Raw genomic sequence first — 23064 nt, 5'->3', positions numbered from 1 at the left:
TTTCAAGAGCAGGGCAGAAAGAGGCTCCCAGAGAAGGGAATGTGGAATCATGAATGCAATGTATCCCAGGACATGAGAATATCCTTTTTGTTTTCCTCTATTAGGTGTGTTCTGCACTGGAATCAAATAAATCTGGGAACCACTCTTTGTAGGGTTGCTCTATTTTGCCCAAGAGGAGTAGACTGTATGAAAACCATAAAGATGCTAATAAGCAGCCCTTACTTATTCCTAAGATGAAAAACTCCAGACAGCCAAACTTTTATACAAACCGTATACCAGTGTGAATCCAATCTGATTCTGCAAATCAGAGACACAGATGTAATTCAACATGCAGTATTATTTGGCTTAAAGGACATAGTATTTGACTGAAAAAAAGGAGGAAAAGGTATATTAAGCCATAAAAAATAATCATCATAATCATATTAAAGCACGTTATTCCTTCAGTAGGTCAGCAGAGCTACTTTTGGCTTTGAGATGTGTCCACATCACTGCTTGAAAGGCAAAATCTGAATCTGTATTTGCTTTGTTACTGTTGTCATCCCTTTAAGGCTTTCGGCTGCTCTTCGCATTTAGCCTCAGATTCTGAAGAGTTAAGATTGCAAAATCCACATAGCCCCTTTCATACCAAGCTAAAATGAGCCCTAGAAGATTGTGCAAGACTGTGCTATATTCAAATCTCCTTGTGCTTTTTTAAGGATTCCTGCAAGCATTGCTGAAAACATAGAGGACTAAACTTCCTGAATGACTGTAATAAACAGTAGTCACTAAAACTGTAAACAAAATTGGTACCTATGCTACTAAATATTAAGAATCTAAAAATCCAGTTTACAAAAGTAGTTACCCTAAGTATCATGTATACAGTGAGGAGAAACAGGCTGCTTTGAACAAATAATTGTGCTCTTTACTGGAACTCTTTGGAACTATTGTGTCATGCTGAAGGCACTCACCTCCCAATGTAGGCATCTGAGCTGGATTCCTCAAGATAGATATTGTGAATACCTCCAGCAGTATGTGGTTTTGTTATTCTTGTTCCTTCACTGAGTGAAAACTTTGGAAATCTGTTTTTCAGATGTTTTGCAGTGACAATAGCTGTTCATGCAGCATTCTGCTCACAAGAGCACTTCTGACCATGTTGGTGAACAGAACAACATCTCCCAGCTTCTTTTTCCCAAAGTTGGGGCATGGAAACTCCACAGCTCCAGACTCTGCTCAGACTGGGAAGTGTATTATCCAGGCAACCAAGGTTCCTGGATATTTGTTACCTCTGATCTCAGAAAACAGTGAGAGAACAGAAGGTGCTCAGTGTGTCACAAAGCGGAGTGTGAATTAAACACAAATGTTTATAGTTTAAACAATGGTTAAACTTATGGTAAACAGCAGGTAATCATTGTGGCAGACACATGAAAAACCTTACATTTTGAATCTATGGTTTCGTATGGTGAAAAAAAAAAGTGACTGTTATTGTCAATTCCCATGTCATAACATCATAAAGAAGGAGCCCACAATACTTGTAAATATATGTCTGTAATAGTCCTCATCAGGCAGTTCACTTCCACTGACAGATTTTATATGCTCACGCCTGTCTATCTTTCACAGCCCAGGATATGTAATTAAATCGTAAATATCGCAAAGTAAACAAAAACGAAAGTGGAAGCTATGTAACTTCAAAATTTTGTAGTCTTGTGAGCCTACCAAAAATAAGTTCAGAACACTAAATTAGAGTGCTGGTGTTTCTGCCATTTCATTGTGTTGCTCCTGTTTTAGGAGTGTTTCCAAAATATGAGTAAAATCTTTATGTATGGAAGATGTCTTACTTGCAAATTTAGACTTGCAGATATTTAAAATTAATTTAGTCAAAAATATTTTATGACTAATGATAGAAATAAGTAAGATTTTAATTTATTATATTGGTGATTATAAATTAATTTAAATTTTAAAGAAGCTGTTTGAACAAAAGTTAAATTCTGAGGCATTTATGTTATGGGTGATACTTTTGAAAACAGAACCAATAATGGAGGAGTATCAAACTTGAAGTAAATCTTAACAACTGCCATTCTGTATGAACTCATTCATATCATGCCAAAAATATAGACTCTTAAAAGTGGTGGCATTTTTCCTTAATATGCTTTGTCACAATATATTCATTATTTTAGTACAGCATCCTACTGTCAGTGGAAGCACACAATAGGTAGACGTGTTCTTCAGAAAGAATACTAAATGGTGAGAGCAGTGAGATTCTGCAGTAATGTTGTGATGCAATGCTTTTAAAAGAGCTACTATACATGAAAGTGGATTACTTTGGCTCCATATCACTTTGGAGAAAGTCAGAGAAAAAGGTGCTGGGGTTCTGCCGCTCCAGCCAGACAGCTGAACGTAGCTGTGGCCTTTTTTATGTTACTCCACAAGGAAGCACATCCAGGTGTCCTTGTATGCATCCATTCATTTCTTCACCAAATGACCACAAAGTCAAGAAAAAACTGTTAGACTGGTTAGACTTAATAACTGGTGAAGACCAAGTGGCAGGAACGTTACTGGATCCTGTTCATACAAGCGGACTCAAAGTAAGCAAGGACAGATCTGCATATTGAAAATACAAACTTGAGAAATAAAAAGGGGCTGGATAGTGGCAGTTAAGAAAACTGCCTGTGTGGGATGTCTGAAATTTCTTTTACTTGAAAGCACCAAAACCAACCAACCAACAAAACCTTGAACTTTTCATTCTGCCTGTGAGGGACACATGGGACCCGCAGGAGCATCCCATGGAGCTAACAGGTCAGCCCTGTCAGCTGGTGTTCTCCTGACAGCAGCAGTCAAAAGATGACAAAAGATGAGCTGAGTAAAACTCAGTGAAGGAATAAAAAGCAAACAGTTAAACATCCTTACTCCTTTAAAACTTCAAAACAAGAACATTGATTTTTAAAGAGTCCAGTATCCAGTGAGGTTGAGAGGTGGAGTAAGAAGATTTGACTACTAACTACGTGAGTGCTTTTGCCTTTAGTTTGCATTTTGCCTTTTAGAAGAACAGGGGTAGGAGGAGTAATGCAAACCAAACAAAAACAATCTATTGTGATGTGTAAAAAAAAAACATCAAAAATCTTCAAATTCACATTACAAAAACCAGGTAACTTCCCATTCACTCAAGAAAGAGCAGGCATATGATGTTGGAGCTCGAGTAATAACATTTTCTGCTCAGCATATCTAAAGGGAGATTCTGCCCTGTAAATATAAACCACAGATTTGTCGGGGGGAAAACGATCTGCATCAACAGAGAGACTGCTTGATACTCAAGACTGAAACAAAATTTGGTGGGAGATTATTTTTAAAGGTGTGGATTTGATTTAAAATTGGACAAAATCTAATCCAGATTTAGGAAACACAACTACTTGAAAATTAACCTCCTGTTTTTATTTTCAACAAGAGAGTTACAATAAAATTAATGTATCAGTCATCTCCAGAAAAGCATGTGATATAGCACCACGGGAAATTATTACTTAAATCCTTGAATATAGGAATTAATGCAGTATTTGTGAGAGTGAATAAGGACTTCCAAACCTACTTGGCATTCTGTCTGATGAAAAATCAATTAGTGGGATGGTAGGAAGTCATCAGTCCTAGATCTTGGAACTTCCCTTATTTCATGTTAAATTTCACTTTAATTGTAAAACGCTGGATTGTGCTGGCTAAAACAGGATGACACAAAGAGGAGGCTTTGTCAGTGGAAGGGTAGGGGAGGAGGTGTACAAATGGGACAGCAGGGTCTCAATATAAATTGGGGTTGCAGAGTGACAGCAATGGGATGATAATTAACAGCACAGAGAGGAAGAGCTGATCAGCTCTCATTGACATGGCTGGGGAGATCAAACCTGAGATACTCTGAACATTTCTGGCTGTTCATGGCCATGAAAGGGTACAAACAGGTTTTGTGTGGAGTTCTTTCAGGAACTGAAAGAAGGTTTACAAAGTGAATTTAAACAACAGCCTGTCATTACTGAGGACACAAAACCTTATCTCTAGATGAGGTATGTTTGCAGAAGACATTTAGCATATTTTCAGAGAGAACCACAGGAGCTTGGTCTCAGTGACCCGTGTGTTCCTCAGTTTCCAATCCAAACATTAAATATTCCACATACTGAAACTAAATGTAACGTGCAAATATAATTGCTGACAAAGTTATTAGAAGGATCAGCAGCAGACAAGCTCTATTTTGTCTCAGATACTATAATTATGAAATGCTGCAGGAAATTTATTTCACTAAATGAGAAAAAAAGAGTACTGTTATTCCCAGGAAATAATATCTGGAGGGGTGATACCAAGAATATGTGAAACAAAAAGTATTTTGGAAACTGATTCTTATTTTTCTTCATTACCATTAAAATATGCATAGTGATGTAGTGTGATTATATGAAATAAAACCTTAGGAAGATGGAAATTGTACCTAGTAATTAAGTATTTTGTAGAAAACACAGAGATTAACAAGCAGTGAATTGCTTCTGCCTCTTTTTTCTTACGTGAATTCAGTTCCTTTTTAGAAACCATTATTCAAGATAAAAATTATATGAAACTGAGTTTTCTGTGGCTCTTTCAGAGGTGAATCCAAAGCAGTGAGCTCTCTGGCTTATTTGCCATTATGCATTCAGCTTGCTGTCTCTCATCTTTGTTAAGGGGGGGGGGGGGGGGCGGAAAAAGTGTCAGGAAAAAAATGTCAACACGTTTTTCTGTAGCAGTGAAAGAAAAGCAGAAGCAGCCAGTCTGAATGCCGTGGGTTCAGTGCTCTGGAAGCGCTTCTCTTGTGCAACTGGGCTGAGGGAGAGCCTTTTTTCCTTGCCAGCGTCACTGCAATCAGATATATGGGTGCAGCTCCGCTTTACCGCAGCATGATGCAGTTGTGTGTAGTTCAGCGTGCTCTTCTTGGAAACAGGCGGAAGGAGAGCAGCTGACCAGAGCAGGCAGAGGATGTTCATTAGAGGGTGCCTTTTTTCCCCCTGAAGCTGAGCAGTACGTGTGAGATTCCTGCAGCTGCAGAAGAGACGCTTTCAGTGGGGCTTCGAGTTGATCCTCGCTTGGCGAGAGGAGGCGCGTTCGCTCGGGCTGGCAGCTTCTGATGGGAAAACAGCTCCAGACAGGCAGACTGCGCCTTGTTAAAAGCACGGCTCAGACACCCTTCGGGAAGATACTCTAACTGTGCCTATGGAACAAGTGCTGTGGTGCTGCATATGCCTTAAGCGACCAGAAGAAATTTGCCCGGTTGCGGAATGGAATAAATGAAAATACTGAGTACTGAGGGGGTGAGGGAATAAAATACTCTTCACATTGAATTAAGAACAAGCCCCGAAGGAAAAGCAAAGGACAAAAATCTCACGGTGTGCTTTTGTTGTTGTTGTTGTTGAGCTTTTTTTATTTTTTTTTTTAATGAGCTTACCTACCATGAACGGAAGAAGTGGATCTGCGGAGACTTCATTTCCTCCTCTGACCCCTCGTTTACATCACTGACTGGTGACAGTCACATCTACATACATAGTACCTGCCACTTCAGCTGCTCAGAATTATAGAAGCCTCTTTGTATGCTGCAGACATGGCTAGCCAGCAGGATTCAGGCTTCTTTGAAATCAGTATCAAATATTTACTGAAATCCTGGAGCAATAGTGAGTAGCAGAAGAGTAATCTTTTTATATTACGCATTGCTTGGTAAATAGCTAGGATAACCTAAAGGATAGAATCTTACCTTTCTGTATGTTTGTGTTATATAGACCAAGTAATTTTTGCTTTTGTCAGCTCTAAAAATCAAAATGTCAGGGATTTAAATAGGTTTCATTAACTGCAAAGGCTGTAATGAGATTATACCAGATTTTGCTTGATTGAATTCTGAAGTTAGGCTGCTTTCTGGGTCTAGCACTACATTGCAGGGAGTGCATTCCAAAAAGCATTTCCTGCCTACATGTTTGTTTGATTTGTTCAGACTTTGTCTAAATATTTTTTTAAATGATGTTTAATCACAAGGGTGTGGCATTGCTCAGAAGTTGGTTTTTATTAATTGTGCACAGAGGACAAAATACAGTTATTCTACTTCAGGTCTGAAAGTCATTTTGGTGTGATGGGAAGCAACACATCAGTTGCTTATAGCTGCACTTCCCACCCTCTATGCCTAATTTCAGAGTCTTATGCAATATTTCCAGCCAGAAAGAATCCATCTGTTTATCTGATCCAGGCTGGGTTTTGCAGAATGTAAACAAATAGCATTTTAGTCTGCCTTAGTCTTTTCAGTACTGCTGTTCCTGATTTCCATTGCTTTTGAAAATCAATTACTCTATAGATGTTTTAGCAATATTATGTAATGAAGATGTATGAATAAAATTTAGTGCTTGGAAGTATATTCAGATTTAGGTAAGGTGGTGCGATAACAGTGGCAGAATTTTGCTTTGCAAGTTAAAGTACATGAACAGTATATTCCTTCTCTGTAGAAGCTTTTATTAACAGTGCTGAATCTCCGTATTTTAATGTTTTTAAGAGATAGAACACAATGTCTCTGGAAAAATCCAACTTGGCTATGTGAAATAATGTTGTGATCATCCTACTATCTATTATTTAATAATGTCAGCATAGAAGACTAGTATTTAAAAATTCTGTGGTATAAAAGAATTGCAAGATCTGCTGAATACAGAGAGAGTACCTTATATATGCAAAGAAATAAACAAAGCACTTTATTAGATGTGTGATATGCAAGTCTTGTATTCATTAAATGATATCCATAGAAACTGTATTTTTCCAGGTCATTTGTAACCTCAGTAACACTGTAGTGCTTGTTTGAATCTGTTTTTCTACCACAAGTGTGAAGCCACTGGGGAATAATAGTATTACCTAAACAACATTGCTTATCTGCCCTCCTACAAAAATATTTAGTGTATATTCATTCAAATAAGTGATCCCACAAGGACTAGGAGAGAATTTTGTGATTCAGTTACCTTCTTGGACTAATATTAATCAAATACTGAGAACTTAAGTGTGACAGCACATATTTTATAACAAGCTAGGCACAGCTTATGACAGAAGAAAAACAAGTCAGTTTATGGTGCAGAAATCAAATCAGTTCTGGCATTAATTTTGTAATAGCCTACTGTAACTTGAAGTAAAACCAGCACTTAAGAATATAAAACCAACTACATTATAGAATTAAATATAAATGTTGTTTTTTTCCTTTATCTTGAAGTATATTGAAGTATTTCAATATAGGAAAGGTATTTCTAGTCTGAAATTAGAAATCCTTAAGTTCTAGTTTAGGGAAATGGAAACAATATATGAGTAATTGGTATTTCTGACATTCTTTTAGTGGATAAACACCCCTTCTACTGTATATAAAGAAACAGTAAGAGGAAATAGAATAAATGAACCCAGGTTGCCTTAAACATGTTGCCAGTTGTGTTTGTTTTTTTTTTTTTTTTGCTTTCATACTGCGAGGGTGTATTAATAAATCTGAATGTATCCTTTCTAGCTGAAAAACAAACGATTTGATAAGAAGAGAGTAGGGAGTTAAAAAAACGTAGGTCTTTCTTCAGCTCTGCTATGTGATGGGTGGAGCAGAGGAAAACACTTCCCTTGCTTGAGAAACTGCTGGGAAGCCTGCACATGCATGCACAGGAGCATGTTTTTCAGAGAATAGGTGCTGTTCCTGCACACCCAAGACCAGAAGTATGCTGTAAATTATGCTGGGGTATTTACTTAGCAGCAAGAGGTCTAACATGCAGTTTTAAAAGAAAAATAACTTTGATTCTTACAGTGTATATTTTGCTGCAATGTTAACAGTGTAGAGATGCTGTCCATGTATGTTTCTGCAAACTAGCAGTTTAAAACATTAGTTTAAACAGCATTTATCCTTCCTGGGCTTTTTAGTCCCACCAAAACCAGGTCTTGCCATTGACTTGTGTTTTGGTTTACACAGGGCATTAGCATATTCTAGCAGATTGCCATCCATGTCTGTTGCCCACACCATGAAATATACTCAATTATTCTACTTGAAATGACATTTTTCCCTGATTTTGCTATCTAAGGAGTTTAACAAACTAGCGTTCATGACATGCCAGGCAGGATTTCAGTTCAGTGTCACACAGCACTTGCTGAGGTGTTCACCTAGCGTGCTGCTTGCATGTCCATCACCCAGCTAAGGAGGCAGGTAATTTATGGACAATGGGGCCTGCTCACTTGAACTGCTGCGGTCAGGATGATCCAGTCTGATACAGCCCGTGGTGTGTTCTCAGGGAGCCTGCGCTCTCCTTCCTGGGGGATAAAAAAGCCAAGTCACAGTCTGGCCTTCGAATCATCCCATCAGACTGAGAGATCTCAAAATACACCTTTGTGCAGTTTCAAAGATAGAGTTTTGCTCTGCATGTGTCCATAAGATACCGTGCACGTTGTGCTGTCTGGAAAACATTCATGTATTGTGTTGGAGATGGAATCAGAACTGGGATTGTCTGGTTGGAAAATAAGAATAATTTAAGGGGCTTTTTTTACCATCTCATGTGTGTTCTTATATATTCTTAAATATTCGAGCGTTTTTGATCAGTGCTGCATTAGTCAGCAATTGCATTAATCGTTTGCATTACTTCTGTTTGAAAGTACTGCTAAAATGGATATGCCTCCACACAATGAGTGGTGCTTATTTGGCCCACTGAGGTCAATAAGCTGAAAAGATAAAATATAGGGCTTACCAAAACTAGGACAATTAAGAGTCTTTTCCTCAGATTTGTTATGGAAATACTGCAAAATACATTTTTGTAAATAAATATTTGTCATTTATTCAAGGCATAATACATGAATACAAATGTTAAGTATTTGAAGCCTGATCTTTCCTTAGATTCTTTTTTTTTTTTTTTTTACTTTTTTGAATGAATAAGATAGATTTATTCTGATTTTAATTTCCAAATTACTTTTTCAAATTCATAGTTTTAAAAAAATCTAAACAGAAATTTGGAAATCTAGCTATGAGAACCTAGAGTACCATCACTATAAACAGCAGAAATATAATAAATTCTATCTTTTGCAGTTCCTAGATCTGATCAGCAATTAAGTTTATTGAAGGAAAGGATTCTGTAGAAGAATCTAAATGGCACAGGTAGATGGCTTACTCCTGCTCTCACTAGTCAGCTCCTGTGTGGGCTTGTAGAAGCTGCATTTCTTTGTCTCACAGTTACTAGAGATAGGCTTTAAGGTTTCTTTCTGTGTAATGAAATGAAATTGCATATTTTGGATAGGAATTATTATATTTAGCACTTTTCATAGAACAGTTATCTATATGGCTTGATTTTAAAGATTGCAGTGCTTGTTCATTGACCTTTGAATAGCAAGGGGGTTTTCTGTGGACTTGTGTTTAATGCTGACTCAGAATAAGGACTTTTCTAGTATCAGGGCTTCAGGTCTCTTTCCCATGGCCATACTTCCTTGCCTTCTTCTACAGTTGCCAACATTGTCATCAAAATCCTCATGTCACCACTCTCTTCCCCTTTGTGCCGTACAAAGCCCCTTTGCTCAGTCCTCCCTACTGCCCAGTGTTCTCTTTCTCTGTGCCCCTGTGTGCCCAGTCCCTGTAGCAGCTGTCAAAAGCTACTTCTTGTTTACAAGGGCTGGTAAGGTCAGAGACAGCCCAGGCCTGGGACCACACAGACACCCACATCAGCTCACATCCCACAGCACTCCCAGTAGGATCTCTGGCTCCTCTGCAGCTTGCTGGTCACGTACTGAGCCAAACACAGGGCTGGCATCAAACCAGGTTCTGTGGTCAGAAGAGTATCAGGCATCAGAGACTTCCCAGTGGCTGATGTGAAGCCTGGAGGGTTGCTAGCTGCCATGTGGTCATCCGTGTTCTCTTCTTGTCTTGAAGATATGTTTCTACCATGTCAGGAAAAGAAATTAGTGAAGAACATTTAGCCCTTCATTAAATGAATGTAATACACAAGGCAATAAAACTCAGCCTTTTTACAGATAATATTCATGAGCTCCTGTGTCACTGAGCAAGAGAAAAGGGAAGGCCACAAACAGTTTCTTAGCTGAAAGTCTCTATTATGTCTAAATCTGTGATACAGTTGTTTGATCTCCTAGTAAGATTTTATTTTGCATGAGGATGATAATAGCTGTTTTGTAGGTTTCCCTTGTCTGCAGTCAAACACAGACCTGTTTAAGGCTGAATACACTGGGCACACCATGCTGTCGGAGATTTGTAGCAAGATACCAGTCAAGGAAAGAGGCTCCTTCGTGTTTCCCAGAGCCCACTTAGACAAACGCTGAGCAAGGAGAACCTATCCTTCCTTCCCCTCTCTCTTGCTCTGGCATCTGTACTCTTGCAGGCCCAAATAACCTGATTCCAGAAGCTGATGTGCTGCAAACTCACCCTGCAGGGAGAGGGTCAGTTCTTGCCTGAAGCAGCTGGGGCCAGTGGCTGTGGTGAGCAGACCAAGAAACTGGGACCAGTGTGTCCTGCTGGCTCCTGAGGTCTCACCCCGATGCCACTGCAGAGAGCTGGCCCTTCCACAGCCCCTGGGGAGCCCTGGGCACAAGGGTTTAGCATCTGCTTGAGTCTTGGCATCTGAGCCTGCCTGGGACAAGGGATGCCATTAATTCAAGCTGTTGTGCTACCTGAAGGGGATTGATTGCTCTGTCCATTGAGGCTGAAGGGAGGGTGCTGAGTGTATTCTTCAGCTCTAAGTAGTCTGTGATTGTCAGCAGTAAAGTGTCTTGTTTGATAAGGGTGACTGTTATCTCCCAGGAACTTCCTTCTTATCTGGTCTGATCCGAAGGGAAAGGCAGTAAACCACAATGTTTAGGCTGTTTATGTTCTGCTAGTACCCATTTTAGAACTTGCATTTTGACATGGCTCCTCTCAGAAGTAAGAGAAAATTTTATTACTTTGGAAACATGAGAACTCTTTAAAACAGGATTTTTTGTTTATTTTGATGTTTGCTGCTCTGTTGAGGACATTCCAGAAGTGTTTCTACCATACTGGGAGGGAAAAAAGGATGAGAAAAATCATAAACGCTTTATTGCAAGATTCAGTTGATTTGTAGAATGAGTTTCCTCGTCATTAAAAAGTTTTAATTACTGCAGTAAAAAAATCTCCAAATGCTTTGACTGCAATATAGTACATAAATTTTTGTGGTGAAACTTCAAAACACCAAAATATAAGATGATCTGGAAACCAGGCTTCATTAATTACTGGTGGATATTCCATAAAGGTTGTAATTATTTTACTTGTGATAAAAACAAAACTATTCTATTATAGCATATGCAGTCACTTCGAGTGATTAATTTGTGATATCCTTGATGCTATCAAAATACCAGCAGTTTGGTTTTTTCCTTGTACTCCTAGTTATTATTCAAAATGGAAAGAGCTAGCGATTCTTATGTTTCCTCTATTCATATAACACCACTGAATTAGCTGTGGTATCTTTTATTTTTATGTCTATATAAATATAAAAACTATAACTATGAAAAAGAGAGTATATATAGGTATAAGGAAAGTGATAAACAGGATACCTTAGGAGTACAAAATGTACAATAGTGTTTAAAATTTAATACTGGAGAATATGAGCTATTATATTAATGTATTATATTAACTTAACAATCTTAACAATCCTTTTGTATTTTCTCCACTTTTGATACACTCATTGCTTTAACAGTTTAACTCTTTTCAGTGTATTGCCTTGGGGGCAGTAGGAAGCGAGCTCCACACCTACAGAATTACAGTTGCACGTGCTTGTCCCACTTTATTTTCTGTATTCATTCCTGAGTTTCTAAATAATCAGAATCTACAGACACTTGCTATGAGTTGGTAGCCCTAGAGACTGAATTCCTGTGGGTGTTGAAACCATGGATGACACATATGGCATTGCAGTAGCTGTGTCTGGGAGGGACAGTCTCATCCCAGCCTCTTACTCCTGTCCCCATGCTCCTACTGCTTCTCTGCCACCCTAATTATCCATACAGGTAATATGCTGAAAGCTAAACTTTCTAAAATGGTGTAGATGCTGGTGTCAGCATGGGAAAGGGGATGAGTGTACACTTCTAGGAGTGGGAGGCAGTTTTGGCTGATTCCTGCTATTAGGCTGGTGGAACTGTATGGTAAATCATATTTACTTTAATAGTGATTCCTGTACCTGTGCCTGCTTCTAAATATTGGTAATAGTTCCTTCTCCAGGAAGGAGACAAGTCTAGGTTTTGTATCCCTCTCTTCTCAGAGCATCAGCAGTGAAGTTGTTGCCATTGTTTCCATGATAAATTTGGAATGCAGAATAATTTCACAGAGATAAGTAGCTGAGTTATTTATGAGTCGGTAATTTTTCAGTCACTGCAGTTACCTAAAGTAGATTAGAATCAATTGTCCATGGAAAGAAAATCCCTTCTCCTCAAATATTGTTTCTTCTGAATCATCCAATCCTTTGTCTATTGCACTAGCTAAAAGGAATACTAAACATAATGTTCAAACTTCACAGAAGCTCTATCAGTGAGATTTTTTAAGTTCTTGCATGGTTTATATTTTTAAGAATGCGGATAGAAAGGTCTTCAATAGTATGACAAAGCAGAACAAAACATTTGCTGACTGGAGAACTGGAAACTAGGGGTGACAGTGGAGGGGGGGATTATGACCCTTAATTCAGTTCAGTGGCAGTGAACAGGGGTGGAAAGCGAAGGATGCAGGGCAAAGGGAATAAGAGAAATGTAGCAGGAACTGTAGAACAAAATGAAGAGACAGCCTTTAGTATGTTGTATGCCTACCTTAAATGTATGTATACGAATACATATGTTCTGGAAAACTTTCAGGAAGAAGTGCTGTATGCAGTCACAAGTTACAGTGTCACAGCAGTAGCAAGCTGGGTGTTAACAGCTCCCACTGGTGAAGTGCTGGGATGGATGGATGGATGGATGGATGGATGGATGGATGGATGGATGGATACAAGCTCTTGAGAGAGGACCTGCAGGGAAATAAGAAGTCTTTGTGAAGGAACTCCTGATGGATCTGGAGCTCTTCTATGGGATGGATGGGTGACAGTGTGCTGGGGAGTTTGTAGGTCAGGATTAGAACAGATGGCTTGAAGTGTTACAGGGTGATAGTGGGAATATGTTACAGGGCATTGATCAGGGTGAGAAAGTGTCAAAAGTCTTCTTTGAACAACTTGAGGAAGTTAATGAATTGTTGATGTTGGTTCACATGAGAGACTTGAACTTCCTGATGTTTGCTGCAAGTGTGAAATAGTAGGATCCAAGAAGTCAAAATTTCTTGCGAGTATTGGAAGTAACTTCTTGAATTATAATGGACCAAGTGGGTGAAGTGCGACTGGGTCTGTTACCCATTAACATGAAGACCTGACTGAAGCTCAAAATCCTGAGAAGAGTGGGGAAAGGGTGGCTGTGTACAGACTCTAGACTTAAGGAGAGGAGATTTGAGTTTTTGAGATTTCAGAAACTATTAGTGGGGATCTCATGAAGGACAGCTCTAAAAGGCAAAGGAACTTGGGAAAGCTGACAGGTCTTTTAAGACCGCATCTTCTAAGAAAAAGAACACGGACTTCCCGTGCTTAAGGAAACAAGCAGGAGTATGAGGAGACTGGCTTGGCTTGTCAGAGACCTCTTGGCTGAGCTCCACTGTGAAAAACACAATATATCCAAGGCAGAAGTGTGATTTGTCTGCAAAGACGGAATTTATAGACATTGCCTGGGCATGCAGGGACAGTGCTTGGAAATTCAAAATGCAGCTGGAGGTGGGCTTTGCTAGGAATATCAGAGTCAAGAAAGGAGAGTTGCTCTTGCTTCCTTAGTGGTATAAAGCTGAACAATGGGAGTGTGGACTTGTTGCTGAATGAGGCAGGGAATTTAGTAACAGGGCACTGAAGTACTGAGCAACACTTCTGCCTCCTTCTTCAGCAGGATGGTCTCTTTGGGCTCTGTCTGCCAGGTTCTGGAGTTCTACTTGATATGGCACATCTCAAAGCGGGAAACGTAGGACCTTTTCAAGTTCAGGGTTTAAAAGCCCAGATTCTCTTCTTCACAGGAACTACTGAGAAGCCTGGCAATTCCTTACATATTTATGATCTTCTATATATTGCCAATTATAGTCACATTCAAAACCAAGGGATGGCAGAGTTTTTCTTTTCACAGCAGACAGCGGAGCTTGCTAAAACAAGCCACTGAATGAAACACATCTGAGAAACACTGGCTTCTTGGTTTGCTCTCAGCCAAGTAGCAGTAGTTTCACTGAGTTACTGAATGCCACTTGCTTCCTCATCTATGTGAGAGATCAGAAATATAGAGACACCCCAAAATATGTAGATGTTTGTGCATAATATAATATCACTGATACAACTGGTATTAGAGGTGCATGAGAGATTCATCTTTGTCATGTCTCAGAAGAGAGATTTTGCGACTCTTTTCAGGACACTGGTTTGAAGAGAAATCTGGGTGTTGTTTTGTAAATACTGTGGGATCACTATAGTGACAGTATCATGTTTCTCTAGGGAAATACATTGCTGATAAAGAGTTTAATTAGGTGATTGGAGCCTTAGGAGAGAAGTTTCACACATTATAAAAAAAGGGGAGGCCCTTTTAGGAGACATGTTATACTATCTTTATCCTGAATACTTTCTATTCTTTCAGAAATTTTCAGTCATCATATGTAGTGCTAATGCATACAAGTTGAGAGACTGCTGTTGTTTTCCACTAGTTAGCAAGGGGGTGGGAAATCACACTCTGTGTATGGCCAAAGTGTGATGACGTTAGATGGATTAGTATCAGACAAGGTTTGATCAACAGAACGCATCAGATCTTGATTTTATTTATAATGAAGTTGCAGATGATTTTATTTTTATTTTGAAAAGCTTGACTTTGGAACACTAATTTATATTCCCTTGAATTCTTAAGTAGTGCATGGCTCAGCACAGAAGTCTGACAAAGATATTGGTTTGAAGGAATTCTCCTATAATTGGGTGGTCATTATGCTAACATTTTTTCCAGATTTCCTGCTATCTCCTCTCTCTCCATAAGAAGAGTCTCAACTTGTATGTGGAGTAAATTAGACTTCAAAGGATGACCATTTATAAATTGGTTTGTTTTGACACTGTTTTCCTTGAACAAGTTTTGTTGAACACAATACCCAGAATTATCTTTCTTACTGCATTTCTGATTTTTGTTTATGAATGCCTTTAAATGTGTGGATTAATTTGGGTTTTTTTTAGTCAGAAGGTTACCTGGATAGAGTTCTTGCCAAAGTTCTTCCTTGAGAAGTTTGCAGTGGGTTTCTTCATATACTCACAGCAATGCATTGCTGTGTGTTTTCATAATGAGGTTCATTCTTTTCTTATTTATTCCCTTGTAACTAGAATTGTTTTAGATAGCTTTCCTGTGGAAGCAAAACTTAGTCTGTCTGCCTGCCTTTTTTTGGACATCTTAACCAAATTCAGAGCAATTCAGAATAAGGATAGAATTCTTAAAGATGCTTAAGTTTCCAGGAATTTGCAAATTGAGACTGTTTCACAGGGAAGAGGGAATCTCAGATGTTGAAAAACGGCTGGATGAGCCTCCTGCCTTCTTAGACACGGGAAAATCCTTGCTGTGACATAAATATCCCAGCTGTGAAACGAGCTTCAGTCACACCTTCGAGAGGATTGCACACAAAACTCATTGTGTTGCCTCTTTTAAACTACATTCATAAGATGCAAATTGACATTCATTAATTCAGATGCAGGGAAACCACTGCAAATAACTTGGTTGCAGTGGTCTCCATGATAATAATATTCATATAGTGCTTTCCATCTGGAAGCTTTACAGACTTAAATTCTTCAGCATTATTAGTTGAATATGAAGGATTGCTTTATTGCTATTCCTGGGCTTATCAAAACAGAGAAATTAACTGAGAAACACGTATCCTGTGTTAGATCTGGAAATGATGCCCTGTCTTCTATTTCTGTACTACGGGAAACTTTTTTCCTTCACAGTCTTGGTAGCCAAGTGACACATTGTAAATCGTGACTCAGCCAGCTAATATATATAATGAGATTTTTAATTGACAGTAAGTAGTAATTTTCATATGGAAATGTCATTGGATTGTTTTAAAATTCCACAGCATGCAGATTTGTTGCTACTGATGTCTTAAATGAGAAGAAAATTACTTAGCTGTATTTCTTTTTCTATGAAGGCAGATGTTTGAAATAAATAACCTCACTCCACCCTTTATCTGTGTGGCATCTGAGTCAAAACCAGGTGGTTACTTAGATTTTTGTTCTGTTGTTCACAGGCAGGAAAATGGGACAGAACAGTGTATGTATTCTTTACTGGTCAGAGTGTTTGATAAGAGCATTTATGATTCTCTGGGAATCAGAAGTTGGAATGTATCACTTTTTGAAATACAGAAGTCATCAGGGTTTGTAGTAAATTAAGCAAAGTCTCAGTATGTCCTTGATGAATCTTTAAGAAAAATGTCATGGAAGATGAAAATACTTTCAAAGGGAATGTGAAGTTAAAAATGTTGATTGTTTTTATCCATTTGTCTGTCATGTATTCAAGTAGTAAGGGATAGCACAGGTAGAAGTGAGTGTTATAGGGACCTGCAGACCTCCATAACCACCAAAATGTCTGAAATAATTTGAGTTATTTTTTCAATGAACTTTAAAGTGTTGTTAATATAGAGAGGTTGGAATATTATTTTTTTTAAAAAAATAAAATTAATTATTTTGTGTATATTGCGGTGCCTACTTTTTTAATGCAAATCACCTCTCTTCCTGAGCTTTGCAGTTTGGGCTAAAGCACTTCTAGACTTAATGTCCCTGTAGGTGAATTTTAAACTTTTCTGCTGAAATGGTTCTACCCTCTCTAATAATGATAAAATGCAAAATAAACCCTGTTGTTTGTTCGTGTTTGAAATTCTCTTGTTGGCAGCCAACTGCCCCTGTACAATGACTGCACAAAGAAAGTGAGGGCAGAAGGGAATGAATCTGCAATAAAAGCTCAGCAAAGAGCCTGTGGGAATGGAAAGAGATGAGGCAGGGGAATCATCATGGGGAAGGAATCAGAAGCAGAGGAACTGATACTTCCTAGACAGTGGGAATGGAAACTGAGAATGCCTGGATGGAGATGGAACCAAGGGGATGCTGGAGAGGGGTGGGTGAAGGGATAGGGATGGGAGGAGGAATGGGACGGGGTTAAGAGGGCTGAAAGGGTGCGATGAGCAATGTTTAGATGGGCAAACAGTGCATGGAAGTCCAGAAGTGGAACAAAGAGCCTGAAATGGGGAAAACACAGACATGAGGAGACACCACATTGTAGAGATGGAGTAAGAAGAGAGCAGCTGGGGAGATGGGGGAGGTGAGAGACAGAGAAATCCCCTCCCAGGAGCAGAATGCAGTGCAGGAGACTTGATTTCCATCCTACATCCTTGCTTTATAGCACATGCTTCCAGCACAGGATATGCCTTCCTTTGCCTCAGTGCTTGGATGGACATAAAGTGTTAAATGTTATCAGGCGAGGAGAACAGCAAGTGCCTTGTGCATGCTGTTAAGGTAGCTGGGTCAACAGTTGGTTCATTTGGCATCAGATTAATCATACATCCTCTATATTACCTCACTTCTGAAAGCCTGAGTCCAATGAGGTAATGCAGCACAGTGGAAAGCACACAGATGTACCAAGAAATGTCTTCTCACCTTATTATTCTATTTATTATTACTTGTAATGCAGTAGCAGCTAACTTCCTAATGGGCTTCTCTTCCAATACAGGAGGTAATGTCTAAGGTAATAGTAAAAACTAGTCTGTAGTAGCATCTCCCAGGGGAGGGTGTCAGACAGATCTGGGCACTGTTGACAGTTCTCAGCTGAATGAAGAAACAAACCATGTATTTGGGCATTAGGGAATATTTGAGTGTCACTCAGCATACATTCAAGCATAATGGTTTTATGAGCAATGTGTTAAATATGTGCGAGAGGCACTGCAAATATTAAAAGTATCCTTGTGGATGGTCTGCTATCACATTAGATTGAGCTAAGCAGTTGTGTACTGCAGGGATGGACTCTCAGCTTTACTTTATCTCCTTGTCAGGGATTTGAAGAAGGGTAAATAGCATGTTGTGACATTTAAGTATACCTATACACATTGAAGTATGTAAGTATTAGTAATGAAAAAAGAGAAAAAGAAATCAAGTGAAATAAGGGATTATTTGGAGTAACTATCTGGAAACTTATTTACCATGTGAATCTGTAAATGTCTTTCAAGATAGAATTTATTTTTAAAACATGAAAAAACAAGACTGGCTACATCCTTAAACTGCAGTGTAAGGGCCAGCTCTTCACTGGAAAGGGAGAAACAGGATTTCTCACTGCAGCTGCAGTGACAGAAGGTCCATGTCTATGCATAGCTGCTCCTGGGCCAATTCCCAGCTCTGTTTTGCCCAAATGGGAATTCCAGGTGACTGACTGCTACAATGGAGCTCTGAGAATGGCATTTACAAGTAAGTTTTTTTCATTTATTTGAGGACAAGCAGTAGTCCTTCAAGGAGTAAAATGGAAGTATCACACTGCTGGCAAGTTAGATATTTATTTGAATTTATCATGTGCTTTGATAATAGATACTTAGCAGGACTATCTGCCATTGTTACTACATCCCTATAAAATATATTACTAATTTCTGCAGTGATTTCCTTGTTGCATAAAGGAATCTATCCCTACAAGGTAATGAAATAGTTCTTTCAAACTTGCTACCACTCATTTTAATAGAGCATTTTTCTCAATTAAGTACGAAGAGGTATGTAATACTTTTCAAAACCTTTTGCACAGCTAGCACACCAAATTTCAACCTAATTAGGAAACTTTGCAAAAGCCTTACTGAGATGTCATGCATTTTAAAAATTCTGTTTGTGTTATGACAGTATCCCTGGGGCATGACTTTTTGTTACAGAATTTTCAGTTTTATAATATTAAATCCATAAAAGACATTTCAGGTTGGGATTGTTTACATTTATTGGCTTGAATATGTTTACCTGTTTTATAAGGAGCAGAGTTTGAAACATTTGGCTAGTAGGTTCAAATCACTACATTGCTGTTATATATATATGTATGTGTGTGTGTAAATATAAACAACAAATTATGTCTTTCTAATTAATACAGAAAACGATCTTCAGTCATTAAATTTTCTAAACACAAGTGACCAGTGAACATTAAACACAAATAACCAGTGTGATCAATGGCAATCTTTTTCAATCTCTTTTTTCTGTTTTGAATCATGCAATCATATACATTTTGGATTCAAATGATAGCTACAATTTCCCATAAACTGTAGAAAAACTGGCACGGTTTCATGAAAATCTAGTAAGTATCTGCATTGGTAATTTAAGTAAGATATACTGAATAGCATTTTCAGAAAGCTGTATATTTTCCTAAGAGTTTTCATGGAAAAATAGAGAGTATTTAACTGTTTGTATCAGTGGGATTGGAACTAGATTGATTTCATTGAAAAAAAAGAACCAAAACAAAACCACATTATTTTAAAATTACTGTATTAGTTATTCCAGATGAAGTTTTTTTAAAGGTTGGAGATGGGATTTCAAAACCTTGAAGTTTAATTAAACATTTAACCCCAAATGTGTCACATTCTGGGTGAGCTTTTTAGCCATTATGCTCTTACCAAAAAAGCAATTATAGCCAAACTGAAAAGGAGAGGAGCTGCATCTCTCTTCGGCTTTGAACATTTGAAGTGGCCCAGCGATGTGAGGTCAGATATATCTAAGAACAATATCTATATCTAAGTATTGGCTGCTGTGGATCCTGTTATGAGATGCTGCTTTACCCAGTATACTGACCAGCAAATTTAAACCAGATTTATCCAAGTGATCTATCATTTGGGTAATTTTTTATGGTTTCTGTTCTGCAGGCTGATTTTAAGCACTCAGCTTCCCAGTTGGTGAGTCCTGAGTGAAAGTGTCCTGGAAATGCCATGTCCCCACATAGGCAATGATTGGCTGACAACATGGGGAAAATTTCATTGCATATACAGAAAGAAGTATCAGTGCTGGTGTTTAAATTCTTAATATGTTAACAGCCTAATGTACCATTTCAGGTGCCTGAGGTTCATGCTTTGTATAGTTTTGTACATGCTTTCTTACTGACAAAGGCATTCATTATCACTGGGTTGCCATGGAGTACTGATCACATGGATCTGGGAATAATAACCCATTATGCTAATATAGCTTGTCATTGTTTTTGATGTGATGTCCCATAACATCACCTGATGCTTGTAACTAATGGAATTTATGGTAAGATCACAGGTTATGGAACATTGTTGGCAAAATTGCCTACACTCTTCACTTTGAATTCTCTGATTACATATCTATTAGCAAAACTATTTGTGGATCTTTTAGGTCAGTATTCTTCTGGTTTTAATGTCATTCTACAGTGAGAATCAGATGTTTCTAACAGAACAATTCTGGCCTATTTGCATAATGCTGGAAATGTGTTTTTCTTCTGAGCTCTTCTGCCCCTTTAGGAGCTCCAACTTTGATATTCTGATCATACAATTTATATTTGTACCTGGATGTACAAAAAGAAATCAAGTGTTGATAGGAATTCATACTTTTGCCTCTTGATATTATCATGATTCGAGAAAGAAGAATCCTTCTTAAAACATCTGTATCCTAGCTTTACCAATGAGAGATTGTTCTCAGAACTGTGTTTTCTACTGATATATTCAACAAGTCATAAATTATACAACCAGAAAAAACATTGTGTCCAATCCAATCTGTGCTCCACATAGAACAGGCTTTATGGCTTCTCTGAATTAATTTCTGTTTCAGACAAAGCACATCTTAAAAAAAAATAATTTAAAATTCCCAGTAATGGAAGAATCAGCACCAGACTTAATAGCATTCTGGCAGTTAATTTTCCTCCCTTTGTGTTTAACCTCTTTAATGCATTTGTCTAGTCTAAAATTCCAGACATTGGATGATGTTACTGAACAAAAAGCTGTCTCTTAGCATATTTCTATTCCTGATATTCATGCTAAATGGGCGTGGAAATCATCTCACCTGACTTTCAGGCATCCTTAGTGTTTATATTTTATATCTTGCACAATCAAGCCTGGTTTTCCTGATAGGCAGTGAAGAGGTATGGGGGTACAGTTTGCATGAGCTGTTTTAGATACATTTATTGTAATGAATCATACTCTGGATGTGCCTGAATGCCCGTGCTGTCTAAAAAAGGCATTTGGGGGTAGGAGGTGCGATGAAATATGTTTTGCAAATAGGTGCCTTTGTAGCAATAATAAGTGCAAATTTCTGTCATCAGAGGGTATGATGGTGTAACTTTCTCGTGGTCAAACTAAACTAAACTTCAAAGCAACTTTTGCAGTCGTGAGCTATTTTTTGCCTTTCCCGAATGTTCTCTAGCTCAGTGTCTTTTGTCAAGCTGCAGACACCAGAACAGGGCTGAGCATCCAGCAGTGGTTGCAGAGCCACTGACAATGAAGCAGTAGGGCTTTCCTGCTTTTGCTTTTTTCAAACTGCTTGAAAAGGCTCTCCATAGCTCTTCAGGTCACAAGAATAGCAGCCTGTTTCCAACACATTAGTCATCCTAGTCTCAGGCCTTTTTTCATCATCAGTGTTTCCCAGGAAGAGAAAGCTGCCTTCTGTCTGTGTGGCCTTGTTTCTGGCTATGCAATCCTCCTCTAAGAGGTTAGAATTAATATCTCATGTATAATTTGCTTGTATTTAAGTTTCAAATGTTATCAAGCAGAATAGAAGGACTTTTTTTTGCTATTTTTTCTGTCACCCTTAATTTGTGTTTTGCCTTAAACTTTATAGAAAAGCTTTTTCTTTATGTCATTAACAGTAATGATAAATAGTACAGAACCAAGAACTAGTCTTTGTGCCTCCACTAGAAGTACATTCATTATAGTACAGTTCTTCCTCAATTCATAGATGTTACCTGTCTATTAATCTATATTGGTTGTGAATGTTAATTTTACAGTTTGGTAAAATACCAATTCAGTTGCCTTGCTAACCAAATTTATAATCTCATAAAAAGATATGATTAATTTAATAAAATTTACTTTTCATAAACCTATGATTATGGCATTGTATTATCATGCTTTGGTTCTTTATTAATTAAATTCTTACTCCAGGATGAGTATCAGGCCAGCTGTGCTGTGGTTGCCTGGATTGCCCTTGCTCACACACACTTGAGAAAATATGATACAACATCAGTTGTTGTATTTCAGCCCTCAGGAGTACTGAATTTCCCTTTGAATATGCTATAAAAAGCATATATTTATTATTTTCAGATTTGATTAGGCTCTTTGGTTTTTCTAATGAACTACTCTGTTTTTGCAGGGTTTAAGCTGTTTATTTGAAAAATCCAATGTGAACCCTTGGATTCTTTCTTTATTTTCATAATTAGATTAGACAGGGTTCATCTCTATAGGTGCCTGATCCTCTCCAGATTTAATAACTTATTTCTGGCATTCCAAAACATTTAGACATTTCAATGCATGGAAGGAGTTTTCTGTCATGGCCCACTGACCAGCATGAGAGCAATGTCCTGTCCATGTTGTGTTAGGTATTTGCAACTGACTGGTCATGCAGAAGTTCCCTTGGACAGCAGCTAAATTCCATGCACTCCACTTATCTGTTCAAGTGAAAGTTTCTCAGTGGGCAGCTGCACTCAAGCCAAATTTTCAGAAACCCTCACTGAGCTCATGTGGATGGTAAAATACATTATCTTGTATTTCAGTCACCACAAAATGTATTTATATCCCAGAGCCGCAGTCTACCCAAGCAGCAAACATTTGCATTTGCATTTGCATTTGCATTTAGGTTTGTGGCTAAGAAGCAAATGAACCCTCTTTGAAAGAATTGTTAATGTAATGTAATAAAGGGTTATTAGATACAATAGCATCGAAAGTTATTAGATACAATACCATCACAATGGTCTGTGGCTAATAAAAGATGGCTGTAAGCAAAGAGGCCAAATAGTATTGAATATGGAAGATAGACAAATATGGAAGATAGACAATATTATAAGTGTGCTTCTGCTGTCAGTATTAAGTAGTGACAG

At 38.2% G+C, this 23064-nt stretch overlaps 1 protein-coding gene across 12 annotated transcripts in view; it reads left to right on the top strand.

Moving 5' to 3' along the window:
- FRY (FRY microtubule binding protein) overlaps positions 1–23064 on the top strand; it is a 219843-nt gene that overhangs the window by 58461 nt on the left and 138318 nt on the right. For 4 of the 12 annotated variants that reach the window (XR_015284705.1, XM_023918660.2, XM_086881611.1 and 1 more), the window contains exon 1: positions 4675–5642. The exons of the other annotated variants lie outside the window; for them this stretch is intronic. Coding sequence is in view for 3 of the 4 variants with exons in the window: in XM_023918660.2 (XP_023774428.2) it covers positions 5573–5642 (70 nt within the window). In the remaining variant the exon portion in view is untranslated. Of the gene's footprint in view, positions 1–4674; positions 5643–23064 lie in introns of those variants that run through there. 12 annotated transcript variants of the gene reach the window in all.

The sequence above is a fragment of the Cyanistes caeruleus genome, chromosome 3 (genome assembly GCF_971803275.1).
Source record: "Cyanistes caeruleus chromosome 3, bCyaCae1.hap1.1, whole genome shotgun sequence".
Taxonomy (NCBI): Eukaryota; Metazoa; Chordata; class Aves; order Passeriformes; family Paridae; genus Cyanistes; species Cyanistes caeruleus.
This window is presented reverse-complemented; position numbering and strand designations above follow the sequence as displayed.